We start from the raw sequence: 23,327 nt of genomic DNA, 5'->3' as shown, positions 1-23,327 counted from the left end.
ATTTTTTTAAAAGAGTAGCAGAAAGAAGAAAAATTTAAAAGGCCCACAATTCCCCCATCTAGATAAGTGCTATTGACATTGAAACATAAAAATGTAAAAGTAATAAATGTCTATGGTTTGATAGTTCTAACTATATAGAAAGATACAAAACAAATTTCAGGCTTCTTTGACACAAACCCACATACCCAGGTCTCTCCCTGTAAAGATAACCAATTTTAACAGGCTTTTGAGATTCCTTCCGGACCTGTATATATATTTTTCCCTACGTAAAAGGAAACCATACCATATAGATTACTCCTCACCCTGATTCTTTTATTTAATAATATGTCTTGAAGATCTTTCCATAAAAGCAGGTACATATCTACCTCTTTGTTTTTAAGAGCTGCACGATATTATAACGTATGGATACACCATAATATATTAAGCCAGTTGCCTCTTCATATACTTCTTGCTTGTTTTTAATCTTTTATTATTACAGTGCTGCAATGAATAACCTGGTTCATATATTTTGGAGCGCTTTTGTGAGTACATAGATAGGGTTAATTTTTAGCAGTAGTAGATATTGCCAAATTGTCCTCCCAAAAGATTGAACACATTTACAATCTTACTAATAGTGTATCAGAGTGCCAGTTTGCAATACCCTCAGCAGCTCTCAATATAAACCTCCTAATGTATGCCCATCTGATCAGCAGGAAATGGTGTCTTGTAGCTTGTAACTTTAATTTCCATTCCTTTAATTATCAATGAATTTGAGTCTCATTTCATATCTGTTGTGACCATTTGTATTTCTTTTTTTAGTAAATTCACTTTCATATCCTCTTCCAGTTTTTCTACTGAGCTGTTGTCCTTTCTGTTCTGGAAATTAAGAAGAACATCCCTTTGTGTTTCATATGTGTTCCAAATATTTTTCCGGGCTTGTGATTTTTCTCTCTTTTTTTAACCCTATGGAATTTTCTAACTTCATATGGTCAGATTTATCAATATATCTTCTTAACATCTCTAGAGTTTGTGTCCAGCTGGAAAAATCTTCCTGTCATAAAGATATAATATATTTAAGGCAGGTGGGAAGACTTTATAGTGACCCTTAAATCATACCATGTGCCTCTCCAATTTGAGCCCTGTGAAATTTGGAAAACTTAGGAAGTGTTTACAGTAGTTAAAACCAGAGACTTTGGAATAGTACAGATAAAAATGGGTTCAAATTTATTTTGAATCCGTATTTGAGCCACTGTTTTTTCATCTGTAAGATGGAAATAGTACCTACCTTCATTATGGGTTTAGAGAGGATGAAATGACACAAGATGGGTTAAACAGTGCCTGGCACAGATTAAGTACCGAGTAAAGTATGATGATGAGAATGAGAATAAGTATTAAAATACTTTTTTAAGCTAGTAACTATTATTAAGTAGATTATTTTCAAGATTTGTAATAAACATTTTGTTTTCAAAATTGTTTGACTGTATTCAAATTTTCTTCTTTCAGACTTCATTTATTGTACAGACACAGCCCTAATTTAATTCTGTTTACTTGCAAAATTCATCGTTCAACTAAAGGGGAAAAATTGCAACATCAGAGAGATGAGCTAGAGGGTGCTTGACTGAAGAAAAGTGTATGGACAGTCACAAGTACACATGTGCATAAGACATGTGCTATGATATTAACTATAGTATAAAAGATAGAAACAACCTAATAATCCATTAACAGGGGGTTGGTCAAATGATGAAACATTATACAACAGTAAAAATGAATGAGCTAGATCTGCATGTAAAACCATTAATAGTCAAAAATATAATGTTGCATGGATAAAAGAGAAAATTGCAAAAGGATATGTAAAGTGTAATATAATTTACGTATTTTTTATGTGGTAAAATATACATAACATAGTATTTACTATTTTATTACATGTACAGTTCTGAGGCATTAAATACATTCACATTATTGTTTAGCCATCACTGTCATCCATCTCCTACATAAATTTTTAAAGCACAAAAACAATACTATATATTATTCATGGACATATACATATGTAGACAATGTATAAAAACATGCATGGGAATGATACACACTAACTTCAGGACAGTAGTTACCTCTGGAGAAGGAAAAAGAGGATAGGGATAAGGAGATGGGATTGGCTATATCCATATAATTTCCTTTTTAACAAAGAGATATGTGTGGGGTGCGGTGGCTCACGTCTGTAATCCCAGCACTTTGGGAGGCCGAGGTGGGCGGATCACAAGGCCAGGAGTTCAAGACCAGCCTGGTGAACATGATGAAACCCCGTCTCTACTAAAAATAAAAATTAAAAAATAATTAGCCAGGCGTGGTGGTGGGTGCCTGTAATCCCAGCTACTCAAGAGGCTGAGGCAGGAAAATCTCTTGAACCCGGGAGGTGGAGCTTGCAGTGAACCGAGATCACGCCACTGCACTCCAGCCTGGGTGACAGAGTGAGACTCCATCTCAAAAAGAAAAAAGAAAGAAAGAAATATATGAAGGAAATGATAACATCTATTAAATTTTGGTGGTGTATGCATGATGGTCTGTAGTATTATTTTCTGACTTTTCTAATCACTTGAAATATTTCCTAATTGTGAAACATTTTAAGTCAGAAGTAGGATTTAGAAATATCAGCACTTTGGGAGGCTGAGGCAGGAGGATTACTTGAGGTCAGGAGTTCGAGACCAGCCTGGCCAACACAGTGAAATCCCATCTTTACTAAAAATACAAAAATTAGCCGGGTGTGGTGGCATGTGCCTGTAATCCTAGCTACTCGGGACGCTGAGGCAGAAGAATCACTTGAACCTGGGAGGCGGAAGTTGCAGTGAGCTGAGATCACACCACTGCACTGCAGCCTGGGTGACAGAGTGAGACTCCATCTCAAAAAAAAAAAAAAGGGGGGGGTCAGAAATCAACTTACAAATGTATACCTGACTATTCCATTTCAAAAAGTGATTTGTTTTGTTTTATTTTGTTTTAAATAAGACTTTCACTCATATAAAAATGATGGTCAAAATATTTAACATCCTGTAAGGCACAGGTACCAACATATGAGAACACACACCAGTTTTGGCCTTGGAGCAGGGTCATCAAGGACCCCTGCATTAATCCATTATTTTCTGAACAGATTGGTTTTGAGGCTCTTCCATTAGCTGTGGAGATCATCACATCAGCACCTCTAGTATGTGCCCATATGTGGAGTTTTCTAAATGGCTGACAGTGAACTTCCTGAGAGAGCCTCCGTATAATGAGTCAGCTTTATCGTTGACCAGAGAAAGTCACTGTTCCCTTGGGAGTGAGTTCTGGCCCATTTAAAGTTTCCCCCTGAGGAATCACAGGCTTAATAATTCAAATGTGAGGTTATCTTCAAGCCTCAAATATCAAAGCCTAGCGAGGAAGCCCCAGTGTTATTTGCTCTATTTTTCTTCCCGTTTCATTTACTAGCTCTTCCACTTGATTTTTCAAAAAGCTTATTAGACTGTGTTTGGGGGAAACACAATTTTCAAAAAGCTTATTAGACTACATTTGGGGGAAATAGTCTAATGGGTTTGGGGAAAAAGGAAGGAGGGCCGGTGCCCCATTTTACCTGTATTTACTCAGGAAAGGAAGCTGACTACAGTGGTAGTTTCTCTTAGTGGGCAGGAATGATTTCTCATTTTGGAAAGCATCTCTAACCCAGGGAAATTGAAGCCGTAGTAATAGATTGATAGGTCTGCTTTGTCCCTCCCCAAGCCAAAATCCATCAGAGTAGATTCTGCTAAGCTTACCTATATTGGTTTTCATAATCCTTTCCCTGTGTTCTCTTGAACAAAGTAAAATCAGAACTGCAGGCAGGCTACTACCACAGCACTATTTCATGACTTGGGGCAAGATCTCACCTTTCCAGAGTAATAAAACTGGGGGCATTTCCAGGGAGAGTGGACAGAAGAAGGGTTACTCTGAAATCTTCTGATTTTCACTTGTTATACTTGAAATTTTGAGAAACCACAGATCAACAGTTAGCACCTAAAATGTTTCTTTCTGTTGTACTTTTCTTACTAATGTTGGGCACTTTTTCCCAAGTATATCTGATCCAATTTTAACAGCATGACATTATTCAAATAATCTATTGAATGTTGAAAAAAATACTAGCCAATTTGCAAATGACCAAAACCACTTGCTTCTGCATTGACCCTAAAATGATATCTTCCTAGTTCCTGGAAATGCTGGAGATGTTTCAGCCGTTGAATTAAGGAATGAATCATTGCAGTTGTAAAAATGGCATCTGGAAGTATTTTCATACACCTCAGTTTAGTTTTGTTTTACTTCCTTTATCAGAGTCACTGCCTGTTATTAATTACTCATTTTTAAATTGTTCAAATTGTTATGTTTCTAAAATAGACCTTAATCATCTATTTTATGAATAGATAAAGTATGTTTATATATATATATATATAGTAGTCTTGTATGGCAGGAACTATGCTAAATGCTGTAGTCAAACACCACAACCATCTCTTGTTGCAGCACAAACTTACTGGTTATCAGACAGGAATCCAGAGATGCCATTATCTTAATTAATACTTTCAATATATTTTACTGATGTCAACAAGACACTCGTGTCAATGGCCCCACCTTACTATTCGTAAGATTCCCACTGGTTTTAGCTACTCTAGCACATCCACATCATGCCCCTGGTATATCTTCTTAGAAAAAGAACCACATTCACTGAGCTTTATTGTTTTGTTAAGTTTTTCAGCAACAAATTTGAAAATCATAAGTAAACTAAGAAGATATGGTCCCTGCCCTTGAGTGGAATATTATCTCATTGGGGAGACATAGGAGTACTCATTAGAGAAGACTAAAATACAGGATTAGGTTGCATGTATAAACTTTAAAAACCACAGGGATTCACAGACAGGAGAGCTGATTGGGGTTTGGAGAGAAAAAAAGGGGAAAAATGAGAAGAGGGGAGAAGTAGAGAAAAAGGAAGGAATCTGAAAAAGGACGGGACACAAAGATAAAAAAGAACTAGGAACTATTCTAACCTCTATTCCTGATGGGTTAAGTGAACTCCAAAAGAAATAAGAGTTCAAAGAATAAGGCAAAGGAGAGAAGGTAGGCCAGTGGAGAATAAAGAGGTGACGCTAAATGGGAAGTGAATGACTTAGCCCTTCCTGTGAGGAATAGGGTGGTCCTGAAATGGATTTGTTGAAATGGCCCGAACTCAGTATGTAAAATGCATTCTTAAGTGCAGTTGAAAACACCCCAGTTTCTTAGTTGCAGTTCACGCTTTAGATTCGCAGCTTAATGACATATTATATCTCATTCCTATCCACTTGGATTGGTATTACACATCTTTTCTAATAGGTTCAGAAGATTTCTGCCATCAGACAAGACCAGTGGAATTGTTTGATATAATTGACAAGGAAATGCCTCCATCAGGATATTTGCAAGTATTCAAGTCAGTTTGTATATTGTAATTTCGGAGGCTGGACTTGCACTGAACCTTGAAAGATAAGCAGAATTGTATTCCAGGCACAGGAAATGGTACAGCAAATCTGTAATGATGGGGAAGTTGCAGTATGTTTTAGAGCCAGTGCATAGACCAGTTTGACTGGAGAAATAGTATAGGACCCTGCACAGACTGATAATCACCATCAACATGGAGGAGATGCTGTCAGAATTATACATAGGGCTCCTGCCGTCTAAGTCAAGCCATTCTGAAGCAGGTAATCGGAAACAGATAAACCACCGTATGATGCCAGAAAAATTCATCAAAAACATAAATAAGATGGGGCACGGTGGCTCACGCCTGTAATCCCAACACTTTGGGAGGTCGAGATAGGAGGATCACTTGAACCCAGGAGTTCAAGACCAGCCTGGTCACCATAGTGAGACCCCATATCTACAAAAAAAATTTTTTTTGATCTGCCAGGTGTGGTAGCATGCACCTGTGGTCCCAGCTATTAGAGAGGCTGAGGGGGAATGATGTCTGGAGCCCAGGTGTTCGAGGCTGCAGTGAGTTGTGATCATGCCACTGCACTCCAGCCTGGGCGACACAGCAACACCCTATCTCTATAAATAATACTAACATCACTTGTGTTGACCTTTCAGAAAGATTTCACACATAGAAGTTATTTTATATGGTCTTTACAGTCATCCACTGACATGAGCAGCTCAGCTTTTCTACTCACCATTAGATAAGGGCAAAACCTAAGGACTGGGAGACTATTTAAATTTGTTAAAGTCACAGTCAGTCTCACAACTGAATCTTCTGGCTTCTACCCCAGGCTCTTTCCTCCACCTCTCATAGCTCTGATGAACTTGTCTGGGTATTTGAGTTTAGAGGAAAAAAGACAGGGAAATGGCCTTGGAAACTCCAATCTCAATCAAGACAAGGCTAAGAAAATCACTAGCCCCCTTTGAAGAAAACATCCCAGCATTATAAATGCCTCTCAGTGTCACATTCTTGTGCCCACAGATTGTCACACTTGTAGGGCAGAGTGTGGAAAGGTAAAAACAGTAAAAGAAGTTGTTTATCTCATTAAACAACTGCTTTGACTATTTTTTGCTTTTTGTTCCGCTATCATATTTGTACCTGTATCTGTGTGTATATGCTGTTGTTATATTCATATATTCTTGATTGAGCCCAAATCAGTTCTCCTAAATGTCTCTTGAACCTCCACTTAAAAGGTTTAAAATGTGTATTCACGCAGTGCTCATTACCCTGCCTTACCTTTTGCAAATGACTGTCTACCACTCCTGACTTTGTGAACTTCTTTTCTAGCACTAGCTTCATTAGTCAAGATGTACGGATGCAGGGAGAATTTTAAATGGGCCCTCTGTGTTGTTTTTGAATGGGCACTACATGCAAATCATTATCCTAAAGAAATTTTAATTCTTCTTGAATTACCCCACTTGTGTGAATAATAATCACTATCGGCTTAATTCCTCATATCCTGCTTTTATTGAGTATTCAGGACAAGGTATACTTAGTTTGCTTTTTCTATTAGAACCTCTTGGTCATTCACAGACTTTGAGATAGACTCATTTTCCCTAGAGTGCAACAACTGCAATTAGTGTTTTGCTGGTCCATGGGCAAAAATGAACTTTCCTTCCTAGGGCTAATTGTTCACTAAGGTTCTTGTGTGGCAGTTTCCTTCCTTAGGATGACAGAGACAGTTCTTTCAAATGTATCTGAGTAGTGTCTCAGATATCGTTGCTTGGTGTTTGAGGAATTTCTAAAGGGGGAGATATAAAATATGCAGCACAGATTTAGTAAGCCTCATTTATCTTAGCCCATATATACTGAGCACCCTTAAATCTCAGCCTGCAGGCATCTTTTGAGCAGGAACACTAACACAAAAATAAAACAAGACATGTGCATTTAAATTTGAACTAGCACCATCTACTTACCCTAATCTCGCTTTCTCTCTCTCTACACACACACACACACACACACACCCCCCAACCTCTATAAAGCAAAGAAAAATAAATCACGTTATTATCAGTGTCTGGTTTCACTGTTAAATGTTGAGACATTACCACCACCTTGACCAAGGGTCCTCCTTAGTGAGTTGCATTGCATGGAACCTCATTTATTTGATTCTGTGTATGAAAGCTTTAACCATCTTATAAAAGCTTGAAGGCTTTTACACCAATAATTTAATAGTGTAGTATTTCCCCTGAGCTAACAAACTCTTTTTAACTACTGACTTGTCTCTATGGTGAATCTAACATAGGGTGCTCTCCTACTGACAAGGATTGCATAATGCTCCATGGACTTAAATCTTATTTACAGAACACAGAAAAGCCTAAAATGTTCAAGCAGGGCCTGTGTGGTAATTTTTGACTATGATTCTAGGCTTAGAAAAGTTCCTGTCAGAAAGAATTATAGCAATAACTAGGCAATTAAGATACCACTTAGCACCACCATAATACTTAATCTTCTTCAAAGTCCTTTCATTTCATTGGCTCTTGTGAGCTTCACACCATTTTACCTTGTGTAGTAGGTAGTATATAAGTTAGGAAATCAAGACACTGAGTGGTCAAATGTATTATCCAAAGTCCTACAGCTATTCTGTAACAAAAATCAGCCTGAAAAAGTCTTGAGGCACTTCTGTTTCTTCAGAACTCCTAACATGGTAAGGTCGGAAGAGATCACAAGATCACAAACAAAGTTATGTTGACAGAACAACTGGATTTGTGTGTATGGTGGGGGGAGCGGTGTCATGAGCTATTCATTGTAGCTATCCACATGGATCACATTTGTTTGCAGTTAATTTGATCCATGGTCCTTTGTCTGTTTGCTCTTGGTTGTCAACCCCACTTTTCCCATATTCTAATCATCACTAATTAATAGGGGACTGTATTCCTTTTAAAGGACTTTATACAAAGACATTGTCACTGCATCCTTTCCAAGCTCATTTCTAGAGAAATTCATATGCAGTTCTTGACCTCCTGGCATGCTTTATTTTGTTCAAGGTAGATATGTTTCAGTATAAATCATGGAAATTTAGTCCTGTAATTTAGGAAGGTTTATTGAACATTTGTGCCCAAGTGTACTGAATTATTTGAGATATAAAAACTAATTCTAAAATCCAGTTCTTGTCCTGAGGGAGCTTATTACCTAGACAGATCATGATTGGAGAATTCACAGTAACAAATAAATAAATAAATAACAGCTTCTGTGGGTTAGAAAACAGAGACCACGATGAACTGGAGTTTGCAGGGAAGGATTCATGAAAGGGAAACATCCTATAAAAGCCTTAAAAGGTGAATAGGATTGGGGTTGCTGAATGTTAATACTGGAGCCAAGCTAACAACCATGTTAAACACACACACGCACAATATCTCAATAGTTTCACAAAAAATAGTAGTTTATTTCATTCTTACATCACAATTTAATATGGGTTGCCTGGGGAGTGGAAGAATCTCTGCTCCAAGCAGTGATTCAAGGAACCAGGCTTCTTCCATCTAGTGATTCCTCAGTGCCTTAGGCCTTGGAGTCCTCTACTGGATGATCTGCATGCAGTCAGCCTACAGTGGAAGGTAGTAATCCATAAAGAAACTCAATAGACATCTCGTTAAGGATCAGACCTAGAAGTCGCATACATTACTTTTGCCCACATCTAACTGGAAAGGAGGCTAAGAAACGTAATCTAACTCTGTTCTCAGAAAGAAAGAGAAACAGGATGACATGAACACATAGCATTGTCTCTGCCATACTGAAAATGAAGGACCTTATTAATTTTAATTGATACATATATATATGGGAGCTATGTGTGATTATTTCATACATTTGTATAATTTGTAAAGATCAAATCAGTATAATTAGGGTATTCATCACCTTAAATAGTTGTCTTTTCTTTATGCTAGAAACATTCAAATTATTCTCTTCTAGTTATTTTGTTATATACAATAGATTATTGTAACCTATATCACTCTACTGATTTATCAAACACTAGTTCTTATTTCTTCTATCATAGTGCATAATATTAATCAACCTCTCTTCATCCTCCCCTACCCTTCCCAGCCTCTGGTAACCACTAATCTACTCTCTTTTATAGCTCCCACATATCAATGAGAACATGTGATATTTGTGTTTCTGTGCTTGAGTTATTTCACTTAACATAATGACCTCTAGTTCCATCCATGTTGCTGCAAATGATAAAATTTAATTCTTTTTATGGCTGAATAATATCCTATTGTGTATATGTGCCACATTTGCTTTATCCATTCATCTATTGATGGGTACTTAGTTGATTCCATATTTTGGTTGTTGTGAATAGTGCTGCAGTAAACACGGGAGTGCAGATATCTCTTTGATATACTGATTTCATTTATTTTCTATATATACCCAGTAGTAGTAGTGGAATTGCTAGATCATATGATAGTTCTATTTTTAGTTTTTTGAGGGACCTTCATTCCATTTTTATAATGGCTGTACTAGTTTACATTCCCACCAACAATATATGAGGATTCCCCTTTCTCCACATCCTCACCAGCGTTCATTATTCCCTATCTTTTTTAATAAAAGCTATTTTGACCTAGGTGAGTTGATATCCCATTGCGTGGGGTCTCCTTTTTAGGTGGTAGTTCATATGATAATAGTAAAATCACCGAACTCCCCACCACATGGAAGCTCTTGAGTACTTTCTTGAAACTCATCAGCTCTGTGAAGATGAAGCCACAGAATACCTTTTAAGAATAATTCTGAAGAAGTCTAAGAGATCTATAGGAATACAAGAATTCTTAACAATTTTTGGGATGGGTCAGAGATCCTTCTGACAATCTAACAAAACCAGTGGACTCTCTCTCCCCATGATAATACCCATACACAAAACATTCTACCGATAATTTCATGGAGTTTCTGAACCTTCTTAAGCCAGTCTGTACCCCACCCCCATGGTAAAGCAATTGATAACCTCATTAAAGCTACATGGCATAGTGGTTAAGAGAATGGGCATTAAACTCAGACAAACTTTTATTAAACTAGCATTTTCTTCCCCCCCCCCCAACTTTTACTTTAAGTTCAGGGGTACATGTACGGGTTTATTACATAGGTAAACATGTGTCATGGGGGTTTGTTGTGCAGATTATTTCATCACCCAGGTATTAAACCTAGTATCCATTAGTTATTTTTTCTGATCCTCTCCCTCCTCCCACCCTCCACTATCCAATAGGCCCCAGTGTATATTGTTCCCCTCTATGTGTCTGTGTGTTCCCATCATTTAGCTCCCACTTACAAATGAGAACATGTGGTATTTAGTTTTCTGTTCCTGTATTAGTTTGTTAATGATAATGACCTCCAGCTCTATCCATGTCCCTGCAGAGAACATGATCTTATTCCTTTTTATGGATTCATAGTATTCCATGGTGTATATGTACCACATTTTCTTTATACAGTCTATCAGTGATGGGCATTTAGGTTGATTCCATATCTTTGCTATTGTGAACAGTGCCATGATGAACATACATGTGCATGTGTCTTTATAATAGAATGATTTATATTCCTTTGAGTATATACCCAGTAAGGGGACTGCTGGGTCAAATGGTATTTCTGTCTTTAGGTCTTTAAGGAATCACCATACTGTCTTCCACACTGGTTGAACTAATTTACACTCCCACCAATAGTGTATAAGCGTTCCTTTTACTCCACAACCTTGCCAGCATCTGTTATTTTTTGACCTTTAATAATAGCCAATCTGACTTGTGTGAGATGGTGTTTCATTGTGGTTTTGATTTGCATTTCTCTAATGATCAGTGATGTTGAGCTTTTTTTTCATATGCTTGTTGGCCACATGTATGTCTTCTTTTGAGAAGTGTTTGTTCATGTCCTTTGCCCACTTATTAATGGGGTTGTTTTTTTTTCTTGTAAATTTGTTTAAGTTCCTTATAGATACTGGATATTAGACCTTTGTCAGATTCATATTTTGCAAAAATTTTCTCCCATAGGTTGCCTATGTACTCTGTTGATAGTTTCTTTTGCTGTATAAAAGTTCATTTGTCAATTTTTGCTTTTGTTGCAATTGCTTTTGGCGTCTTCACCATGAAATCTTTGCCCATGCCTATGTCTGGAATGGTATTGCCTAGGTTTTCTTCCAGGGTTTTTATAGTTTCGGGTTTTACTTTTAAGTCTTTAATTCATCTTGAGTTAATTTTTGTATACAGTATAACGAAGGGGTCCAGTTTCAATCTTCTGCATATGGCTAGCCAGTTATTGTAGCACCATTTACTGAACAGAGAGTCCTTTACCCATCGCTTTAAACAGCATTTTCTAGGTATGTAACCTGGAGTTAGTTACTCTACCTCTCTGCACTTCCATTTCCTCATCTAAAAATTACATTGGCTGGGCGCGGTGGCTCAAGCCTGTAATCCCAGCACTTTGGGAGGCCGAGACGGGCAGATCACGAGGTCAGGAGATCGAGACTATCCTGGCTAACCTGGTGAAACCCCGTCTCTACTAAAAAATACAAAAAAACTAGCCAGGCGAGGTGGCGGTCGCCTGTAGTCCCAGCTACTCAGGAGGCTGAGGCAGGAGAATGGCGTAAACTCGGGAGGCGGAGCTTGTAGTGAGCTGAGATCCGGCCACTGCACTCCAGCCTGGGCGACAGAGCGAGACTCTGTCTCAAAAAAAAAAAATAAAAAATAAATAAAACATTACATTAGTACAACTCCAAAGGGCTGTTGTGAGGATTATATGAGAAAATCTATGTAAGGAATCCAGCACAGTACCTGAAATATCATAGTATTCTTGGCAAATGGAAATGATTATTGTTTAGTAATATTAGTCATCTTTCATGGATTTTCAGTGGTGTTTACCTGGGTTTCATACATACTAGGCTCATCTAGAATTCAACATGGATCTTCAAATTTCAGCTTACCTATCACTTAAGTCTGAGAAATCACTTGGGACTTTCATTTCCCCAGCCCATCCCCCAGATGCTCCGATGGCACCTTGGACTTCACCCCAAACTAGTGCTTATCTAATGGCATTGTAATTGCGTGGTTATTTCTCTGTCTCCCTCTACCAGTTTCCAGGCTTTCTAAAAGCAATGCCATGTCTGTTTTATAGTCTCCTGTACTCCCATTGCCTAGGACAGTGCCTCACACATAGAGGGTGCAAAATAAATCTTGAATAAGTTAATGAGTAAACAGGAAAACATTTTTCTCAGTAAGCTTTAAGAAAAATAGTGGTTGGTGGATTTAAAAGGTCTGTCCATTCACTTTGCCTTATGGCAAAACTGAAGTCTAAAGCTTTGAGAGGATCAGAAGGAGCTGAAGACAAGACAAATGCTAAACACTGGCATCGTGTCTTTCTCTCAATCCGAAGTCTTAGTTAACTAGCCCACAAATTTATTGTTCCTTATAATGACTATGAAGCCCTTTGAAGTGCCTTTTGAGTAATCAAAAGAAGACGTTCCAGTCTGCAGAATATTACTTTGAATGCTTATCATTTTTAATTTGTGTTTATGTTCTTTGGAAATTACCTTTACTATGTAGAATGTACTATAGCATTTTACTAAACAAAATATCTGATTAAATAACTCACTATTCACTAGTCATATAATATTACAGTGAGTTTATTAGTGTTTCCTACTGGAGAAATCATGATGCCATTGTTAACCACACAGTGAAATCATCTCAGCCGGTCATTAAGCTCTGCCTCCTTCCAACCTCTATTGACACACAGAAATCTGTAAACCCTCCAAGTTCTAGAAGTTCCATTTAGTGGCTACACAGTGAGAGAACTTACCAGGCTTATTACGCATAAGTAACTTGGCCCTTTCTGATCCCAGAGGGTAATTAAGTGGACAGTAGTCAGGTGGGTTGAAGAATGGACTTTTCTGCCTAGTAGAGTTTCCATATATACCACACATATAATACCAATTTTCAGAGAATTGGAATGCACATGAACAAAGAAAAATTCTCTTTGGCTTAAAGAATATTTTTGAATCAGTTACACAATTCAGCACTCTCAGTATTGGAGATTGAGCTGACACCATATTAGGCTTAGGACTTTCCCTGGAAGTTGATTTAACCATTTATCTTTGTCTCATAAAATTAAACAGCAGATTGTGGCCAAAAAACATCCAGTATTTCAGTTTTCTTGTTGCTAGGGCTATAGATGAAGAAAATGTTATGACTGCTTTCCAAAGCTTATATTCTGAAAGATGTTTCATTTTTTATATAGAAATAATAAAAATGTAGGTGGCCTCAACAGCTGTAATTTTAAAAAATTAAGTACAGAGATGCCTTCTGCCAACATTTGAAATTGGCATTCTACACAGCCAAAAACTGTGATCTTCACTGTTTTCTAATTTGGGATTTTAGCTACTATTTGCAGGCTATTAAGCACCACATCTGGACTCTCAGTGATTACATCAGGATGCCCCTGTTCCTTCAGTATTGATCAGTAACGTCTTTTTCCCCTCACAGGTGATAAATTTATAAGTAACTATCCAGGCTGCCCCAGCTTTAGGCAATTGTCTTCTTAAGAATTATAGTATTTATTCATTGGAGGATAATAAGACAAGGGAAGAAGTCAAATAATTTCGCCTATAATTTGCAGCGGTTTCATACAGAGCAATGCTTCACAAAGAAAAGAGCCTGCAGTTCGCATATTATATAATATCCCCTACTTTGCATGGGATGTTGTGAATAATTTTTTTTACAAGATGCGCTTTATTTATGAGCAGGTCTCTCCATAGAAAGAGCTTGTTAGGGCTTAATGCTGATGAATGGAGACAGCAGCATTCACACTTCCAGGTTATGGTCTGTCAGTACTTTCATTATATGCACTAATTTACAATGATTTATTTATTTTCTCCCAAATGTAAAAATGTGCTCCAAGCTAAACATGCTGTCTGGGCATCTGAGGCCGATGTTTTCCTTGGTGCAGGGGGATTTTTAAATTCAGATTTAAAGTGAGGGGACTCAAGCTATTGTGTGTTTTCTTCCCGCTTCCACCTCCACCTGCCTCGCATCACTGCCTAACCTTGTGGTAATATCGGAGATCTCTATATTTTTACTTGCTTTGTAAATGAATTCTGGTTCAAAATTTTTAAACCTGGAAGTGGTTTTCTTAGTACGGCTTAAATCTTTAAATCTTTTCTCATCCAGAGACTGTACCTTTGATTGTGTTTTAAGTGCTAATGAAAATGCTGTCAGTGAGCACATCAATGAACCTCACCGTTGGAACAAATTATGCCCACAACATTGGTTACCAAGTTTTGGAGATCTGGGCACAACAATATCAAAACTGGAAAGTAAATTGAATCTGCAGATCTTGCTAGCCCCAGTTGGCTTTATGTGATCTGAAATCACTCACATGCCCATCTCCAAAGAATAAAGCTTAAAATATATACTGGGAATGTGTCACCTCCTTTCACTCATTCTGACAAGCAGTAATATATCTACTGTGTCATCACTATCCCTGGGTTATAACAATAAGCATTATGGGAGGGGAAACCTCCCCAAATGATGGACAAATATTATTCTCTTTTTCCTGCCTGGGGTTTCCAATTTGATTTTTATCCTCAGTGAAAATTAAATACCCCTTAAACTTCACCAGCAAAGAGGCTGCAAAATTGTTGTTTGGGGAATTTATGTGTTGGTAGGTTGATTGGTTGGTAAGGGAAGGCAAATGAGAGGAAAATATGTACATATAAAATATGCCTAGGTACATTTATGAAGCACCTATCACATAGTTTCCTCAAAGCCTTTTCTACTCTTTCTTTTTCAACTCCAAACATAAGTGTAACCCAATCAAAGTTAATTAAAGCTTCTCAAGGAAAAAGAAGTATGTTTGGAATTTGGACCATGATAAAAGAAGTTGCTACACAAATATATGAAAGGAAAATATTCCACAAACTGTCAGCAGAATAAGCCCTGAAGGCAAATAGTGAGTATTTAATAAGCCCAGACTTATTTCAAAGGGCACTCATCTGTGGAATTCAGCTGACATGAACAGAGAGAAAGAAGTTCACAGTGTTTAGATCTTCACAAAAAGTAAAAGTAAGAACACTGTGTAAAGTCCCAGATTATCCTCCCTGGATCATCCTAAACTTTGCACTCTGATGGGATGAGAAGTGTGGTAGTCAAAGAAAAGAATTGTCCTCCCTGATATCAGCAAAGAGATGTAAAGACCTTCCCACATATACTAGTTAAGAATACATTTATTTCTCTATACCTTTTGTGAAGCTGCTCAAATTTTTAGAGGATCAGATCCTCTAGGTTTACTACCTTCTCAGAAGAGCAACACTTCATTTTATTTTTAATATCCTTAACTTACTAAAGTTCCAGAGTATTCCTCTTAGTCTTAGTTTCAGTGTCACCAGATTCTTTGTCCTCATACCCTCACAGAGCCTAGCATAGTGACAGTCACTATGATTTAGAAATCATAGTGCTTAGTAAATGATTCATGATTTCGTACATGTCGAGCACAACTCCTCTCAGTCCTTCCGTCTCCAGACTTGAGTCTTGAGTCTTGATCTTTCAGTCTATCCCCTTATGACAGCCAAATTTGAAATTTTATACTCAGCAATATTTAATATAGTGGTCATAGAAGGTGATTCTAAATAATAGGTCTGTCACAAACCACACCAGATTTTAAGCAATCAAGAAATTGGTGTTGCCAAAACACAAAAATAACAGGCAGAAGTTCCCCCTTGGTTCATCCTCACCCAAAATGTTCTAGATATTAAATAATTGTTCATATGCCATCATCATTTAACCTGCCCCAGTCTTAAAAGTCTTTTTATAAACCACCTTAAGGGTCCTTATGCCTCTAAAAATCATAAAGGGATTTATGGACATGGAAATCCATTGTTTGGATATGATGGTTTCCTTGGAGAACTCACCAAAACATAGATGACTTTAGAAGTATTCAGGGGACATTAAAATGAATTTGTAACTTTTATAGATGTTAACAATTAATACTTCATGAGGAACATCAGGATTAATCAAAGTATACCATAAAGCCAAGTCTTAATATTAACTTCCTGCCAATGAATTAGTTCATCTAAAAGCAGTTTATTAAGTTGGGTTTATAAAATGACTCTAGATGAGTTCACATTTTGCCAGAAAATTCATATGTGTGTGTGTGTGTGTGTTTGTGTGTTGTGTTGTGTTAAAAGGACATGCTTGCTAGCACAGAAATTCTGACTTTAACATCCATTCAATGAGTTTCACCAAACCTAAATAAAGGGAAGTGAGGAAAAGACTAAATTGTAGACTAGTTTGAAAAATGCCATGTGGTTATTTTCAAGAGCACTGTCAAAAGCTCTGAGGGAAATAGGAGTAGAGCCATATGTTCTTAAAGTGTATCTGATACTTTTTATATGTATTATTTCATATGATATAACAACCTAGGACCAGGCCCGCTAGCTCACGCCTGTAATCCCAACAGTTTGGGAGGCCAAGGCAGGTGGATCACCTGAGGTCAGTCTGAGACCAGCCTGACCAACATGGTGAAAACCTGTCTCTACTAAAAATACAAAAAATTAGCCAGGCGTGCTGGCGGGCACCTATAATCTTAGCTACTTGGGAGACTGAGGCAGGATAATTGCTTGAACCTGGGAGGCGGAGGTTGCAGTGAGCCGAGATTGCACCATTGTACCCAGCCTGGGCAATAAGAGCAAAACTCCCTAAAAAAGAAACAACAACAACAACAACAAAAAACAAGATATAGAGTAACCAGCTCATCCTGGTTTGTCAAGGATGGTCCTAGCTTTAAAACTGATCTCTGCCTCAGTTACAGCCAAACCAGAGCAGTAGATCACTTTAGCTAAATAAGGCAGATGATCCTGTCCCTATGTTACCAAAGAAGAGTCTGAAATTTGCAAATGAATGACTCAAAGTCACACATTAGTTGTAAGTGGGGTATTCAGTATTAGAACCCAAGCCTTCGAACTGCTATTATAATAAAAATTTTAAGAAACCAGGCTGTGATCAACACAGTGTGTAAAAACTGTGAAAATTTTTATCAGCTTTTATCTTTTCTAGAAACTTAGCCATTCCCTTTGTGATACTATAATTTTGCTCCCCAACCCCCCTTAATAGATAATATGGAGAAAAAACTCAGCCCAGTTTATCAGAGTTATTACAAACTCCCTTTTAACAAAGTCTGAATTGATGAAAATAATTATAATGCTTTTCAAGTCAGTTATTTGCTAATGCAATCATGAAAATAAGCAGCAGCATGTGCATCAGCACCCTAAAAGAAATGTAATATACATGATCTCCCTGTCTTTTCCCACTTAAAGATGATTTTTAATTGTGGGGGCAAGCAAGTATCAAGGGGGTGGAAATGTAAAACTGGACAAAACAAAATTATTAGACCTGGCTTTATCTCTGCATGTGACTTTTTGTCATTTCTTCTCAATACACAACGAAGTGAATGTACGCCCCAACAAACCTCTCCCATTACTGTACTGTCTGTGCTGAGCAAAACTTAATCTATATGTCTTTAAAATGCCTTTCCATTGCTATAGCTTTTTTCAAAATACAGAACTTAGTACAAATGTGGTTCACTAGACTACTAATGCTCATTTGCTCTTTCCCAACAGGCATCACAGTTGATAGGCATGGATTCATTTACTTTGTGGATGGGACTATGATTCGCAAAATTGATGAGAATGCTGTGATCGCAACTGTAATCGGCTCAAATGGTCTGACTTCCACACAACCACTGAGCTGTGACTCAGGAATGGACATCACTCAGGTAGGCACCACTGGTTTTCAAGTGTTATTGTCATTTGGCATCATGGAAATGGATAACAATTTTCTCATGTAGAAATTAGGTAGAATGGAAGCCTGGTATATCTGTTATAACACCAGATAGCAGAAGTTTCTGTTTATGTAAGTTACTTTTTTCCTCATTAGAAAAGCTTAGTTGGGAGAAAATGGTAAGCAAAGATGGAAGTAATGTCAGGTAGAATATTGACATACAATTAAGTAAAGTCTCTCAAACTTGAATTAATCAGAAGGTAAGGCCAATCTCATTTATTGAATATTTCTAAGATATGTAATTCTATTATTTTTAAATGAAACAGTGACTGAAATTTAGAAAAATAGTGACTATGACGGCTCTTTAGACATCTTTTTTAATGAATATATGAGCATGTTGTTATTCACGTGTATATAAATAGCTATTTCTAGGATGTTTGGAAGTTTTCTTAAGTAAAAGCAATATCCCCTCTGAGATCTATTTTACTGTTATTTAGGAAATCTGTTTTTTGGGGTTTGGGTTTTGTTTTTGTTTTTGTTTTTGTTTTTGTTTTTTAAGCCAGTGAGGATAAAAGAAAATTCAGTGTAGCTCTCATCTGGGTCAAAAATTCTGATTTTACCACAATTCTACAAAATCAGTGTTAGACATTTAAAGAGATTATAGAGCATACAGCATAGTCCCAACATTCAATGTCTGACTTTCTTAGTCTGCAGAAACAAGAAATGAAGGAAATAGATTAGACAGTCCTCAAACCTTCCAGCTCTAACATTCCATAAATTTGTGACCCTAATAAAGTAGATTATTAAATAATATTTTCAAAAAAATTAAAGTGGATGTTGAGAGTTTTCAAATTGATTAGCATATCAGAGAGGATGGTCTTGGCTGCAAGTAATAAAATACTTGTCTAAAAGTTGTTTAAACAACAACGTTTAATTATCTCACATAATGAGAGGTCCAAAGATAGCAAAGATGCCAGCAGATTTCCTTCTTGTGTCACATTGGCCAGAATTGAATCACATGCCCATGCCTTCACCGGTCACTGGCAAAGGGGAAATGGGATTACATAGTGGATTCAGACCCTCTAGAAGTGGGTCCCCTTCCCTGAGCACATTGCTACCTGATTCTTAAACCAAAATCAGAGTTCTGTTAGCAAGGAGTAAAGGGTTTCTACTGGGGAGGCAATGAGCAGTGTCCCCCACAGTTATGATATTCCTGTTGCTTCATTTGTCATACCACCTAAAACCTAGAAAAACAAGGTAAATGTATTAGTCCATTTTTACACTGCTGATAAAGACATATCCGAGACTGGGCAATTTACAAAAGAAAGAGGTTTATTGGACTTACGGTTCCCCACGGAGGGGAGGCCTCACAATCATGGCGGAAGGCAAGGAGGAGCAAGTCATGTCTTACATGGATGGCGGCAAGCAAACAGAGAGCTTGTGCAGGGAAATTCCCATTTTTAAAACCATTATATCTCATGAGACTCATGCACTATCACGAGAACAGCTCAGGAAAGACCCGTCCCCATAATTCAATCACCTCCCACCAGGTTTCTCCCACGACATGTGGGAATTGTAGGAGTTACAATTCAATATGAGATTTGGGTGGGGACACAGCAAAACCATATTAGTAAGTAAAAGGAACACACCCCTAAGAAACCTTGCTTTAGTCATTGACCCTAAGATCTCCTGCCACCTCCACCCACCTTGAGCATACATCTCTATAAAACACTAGCTTATTTAGGATTTCTTCTTCTCTGTGTGCCCTTGCCCTGCCCCAGAAACTCAAGAAATGTTCATATATAGTCAACTACAAAAGTGAAATGGGGAGTTGGGCCTGGAAAACTGACAAAATGAACAAACCCTTTTTAATAGAGATTTGAATGGATCAGGCTATCAAGTCCTAGAATAGTCTAACTTTCCATGATTCAAAATGCTGCAGAAGGCAAGGAAAAGGAGCATTATTTATGGCAATAAAGAAGGGTGTGAATGTATTTGTATAGAGGAGGGGGGAGAGAGAAGATGCACATGTATGATTCACTTGTGGGATATTTTTAACTTAAAACAGGGCACTTAGTATTGCAATCAGTCAACTCTAAACAACTTTTCTGTTTCTGTGTAGAAAAGTTATGTTGAAAGAGAATTCTTTGTCTTAGTAGAGCGAACATATGATCATCATCACCATGAGATGGGTTATTTTTCACATGACACTTTCCAAACATAATTCCCACTATAAAATCTCCTCACCCTTTTCAGGTTGGGATGTACAATGCAGCCCACTGAAAAGAAGCCCTGGTAACCAGGAGACAGAAACTTTTCTCTATGGCATTTCATCCCAAGCCTCAGTTTCTCTGAAGTACCCTCTTTCCCCTTTCTTTACACAACTTTAGCTTTAGAGATACAGTAAAATCTTTTGGAGGCAAGGGAGGTTGTGTGGTATGAGAAGGGGATGGTAGAAGCCAGCAGGATTTACCAGGAAAGAAAGCAGGTTTTATGTACAGATTATTTGGCCAGTAACTCTGCTGCTATCCACCATTTCCTGTTCTGTGCCTGAGACACACTAAAAAGTAACTCCAATTTGTCCACCCAGACTGGCTCAGAACAAGGATACTATATTGATCAGTGTCCAGATTATTACCCTCTACCTTTATTAGAGGCCTACTTCTCGTGGCCCCTTTCCCCCAGTCTGAAAGTACCTCTGCCAGTCCAAATCCCATTCTCCATCCTCCTCACACCTCACCTCTTCCATGGGAACCTTCCTTGATGGCTCTAGTCCTCACTGTTGCTTCATTCCCTTACTGGAATTTAGTATCACCATGCTTAAATGTAATTTGATCTTTGTTGGCAAACTGTGCATCCAACTGGTCTCCCACAGTAGACTGTGTGCTCCTGGAACATGCATAGGAAGGGCTCAACAGGTACAGTTAACATCTATACCTGAACCAAAAGGACATAATGGCGAAAAGAATATGAAAGAGTAGTGAGATATGAAGCTAGAAAGGTAAGTGAGGGTGAAATGGTGAAGGGCCTTATAAGCATAATGAAGTTTATACTGGACAATGAGGAGACAATAACAGCATTAAGAAGGGAAATGCGGATTTCTGCATTTCCAACTGAGGTACCAGGTTCATCTCACTGGGGTGTGTCAGACAGTGGGTGCCGGACAGTGGCTGCAGCCCACCCAGCAAGAGCTGAAGCAGGGCGAGGCATCACCTCACCCGGGAAATTCAAGGGGTAAGGGAATTCCCTTTCCTAGCCAAGGGAAACCATGAAACACAGCACCTGGAAAATCAGGTCACTCCCACCCTAATACTGCACTATTCCAAGGGTCTTAGCAAACAGCACAGCAGGAGATTATATCCCACGCCTGGCTCAGAGGGTCCCACGACCACGGGGCCTCCCTCATTGCTAGCACAGCAGTCTGAGATCTAACTGCAAGGTGGCAGCAAGGCTGGGTTAGGGGTGCCCACCATTGCTGAGGCTTGAGTACGTAAACAAAGTGGCCTGGAAGCTTAAACAGGGAGGAGCCCACTGCAGCTCAAGGAGGCCTGCCTGCCTCTGTAGACTCCATCTCTGGGGACAGGGCATAGCCAAACAAAAGGCAGCAGAAACCTCTGAAGATTTAAATGTCCCTGTCTGACAGCTTTGAAGAGAGTAGTGGTTCTCCCAGCATGGAGTTTGAGATCTGAGAACAGACAAACTGCCTCAAGTGTGTCCCTGATCCCTGAATAGGCTAACCAGGAGGCATCCCCCAGTAGGGACAGACTGACACCTCACACGACCGGGTACCCCCCTGAGATGAAGCTTCCAGTGGAACGGTCAGGCAGAAACATTTGCTGTTCAGCAGTATTCACTCTTCTGCAGCCTCCACTGCTGATAACCAAGGAAACAGGGTCTGGAGTGGACTGCCAGCAAACTCCAACAGACCTGCAGCTGAGGGTCCTGACTATTAGAAGGAAAACTAACAAACAGAAAGGACATCCACACCAAAACCCCATCTGTATGTCACCATCATCAAAGACCAAAGGTAGATAAAACCACAAAGATGGGGAAAAAACAGAGCAGAAAAGCTGAAAATTCTAAAAATGAGAGCACCTCTCCCCCTCCAAAGGAACGCAGCTCCTCTCCAGCAATGAAACAAAGCTAGACAGAGAATGACACTGACAAGCTGAGAGAAGAAGCCTTCAGATGATCAAACTTCTCCAAGCTAAAGGAAGAAGTTCGAGCCCATCACAAAGAGGCTAAAAACCTTGAAAAAAGATTAGACAAATGGCTAACTAGAATAACCAATGTAGAGATGTCCTTAAATTACCCGATAGAGCTGAAAACCATGGCATGAGAACTACATGACAAATGCATGAGCTTCAGTAACCAATTCGATCAACTGGAAGAAAGGGTATCAGTGATTGAAGATCAAATGAATGAAATGAAGCAAGAAGAGAAGTTTAGAGAAAAAAAGAGTAAAAAATGAAAAAAGCCTCCAAGAAATATGGGACTATGTGAAAAGACCAAATCTATGTCTGATTGGTGTACCTGATTGTGACGGGGAGAATGGAACCAAGTTGGAAAACACTGTGCAGGATATTATCCAGGAGAACTTTCCCAACCTAGTAAGGCAGGCCAACATTCAAATTCAGGAAATACAGAGAATGCCACAAAGATACTCCTCGAGAACAGCAACTCCAAGACACATAATTGTCAGATTCACCAAAGTTCAAATGAAGGAAAAACTGTTAAGGGCAGCCAGAGAGAAAGGTCGGGTTACCCACAAAGGGAACCCCATCAGACTAACAGCAGATCTCTTGGAAGAAACTCTCCAAGCCAGAAGAGAGTGGGGGCCAATATTCAACATTCTTAAAGAAAAGAATTTTAAACCCAGAATTTCATATCCAGCCAAACTAAGTTTCATAAGTGAAGGAGAAATAAAATCCTTTACAGACAAGCAAATGCTGAGAGATTTTGTCACCACCAGGCCTGCCCTACAAGAGCTCCTGAAGGAAGCACTAAACATGGAAAGGAACAACCAGTACCAGTCATTGCAAAAACATGCCAAAATGTAAAGACCATCGATGCCAGGAAGAAACTGCATCAACCAACGAGCAAAATAACCAGCTAACATCATA

At 38.5% G+C, this 23,327-nt stretch overlaps 1 protein-coding gene across 4 annotated transcripts in view; it reads left to right on the top strand.

Annotated features, from left to right (window-relative positions):
• Positions 1-23,327, top strand: part of TENM1 (teneurin transmembrane protein 1) — an 845,979-nt gene that overhangs the window by 747,976 nt on the left and 74,676 nt on the right. For all 4 annotated transcript variants that reach the window (XM_015443786.4, XM_065538348.2, XM_065538349.2 and 1 more), the window contains one exon: positions 18,045-18,199. In XM_015443786.4, coding sequence (XP_015299272.2) covers positions 18,045-18,199 — 155 coding nt within the window. The remainder of the gene's footprint in view (positions 1-18,044; positions 18,200-23,327) is intronic.

This window comes from Macaca fascicularis, chromosome X (genome assembly GCF_037993035.2).
Source record: "Macaca fascicularis isolate 582-1 chromosome X, T2T-MFA8v1.1".
In the NCBI taxonomy this organism is placed as follows: domain Eukaryota; kingdom Metazoa; phylum Chordata; class Mammalia; order Primates; family Cercopithecidae; genus Macaca; species Macaca fascicularis.
The sequence above is the reverse complement of the archived record's forward strand: the minus strand, read 5'-3'. Positions and strand labels throughout refer to the sequence as shown.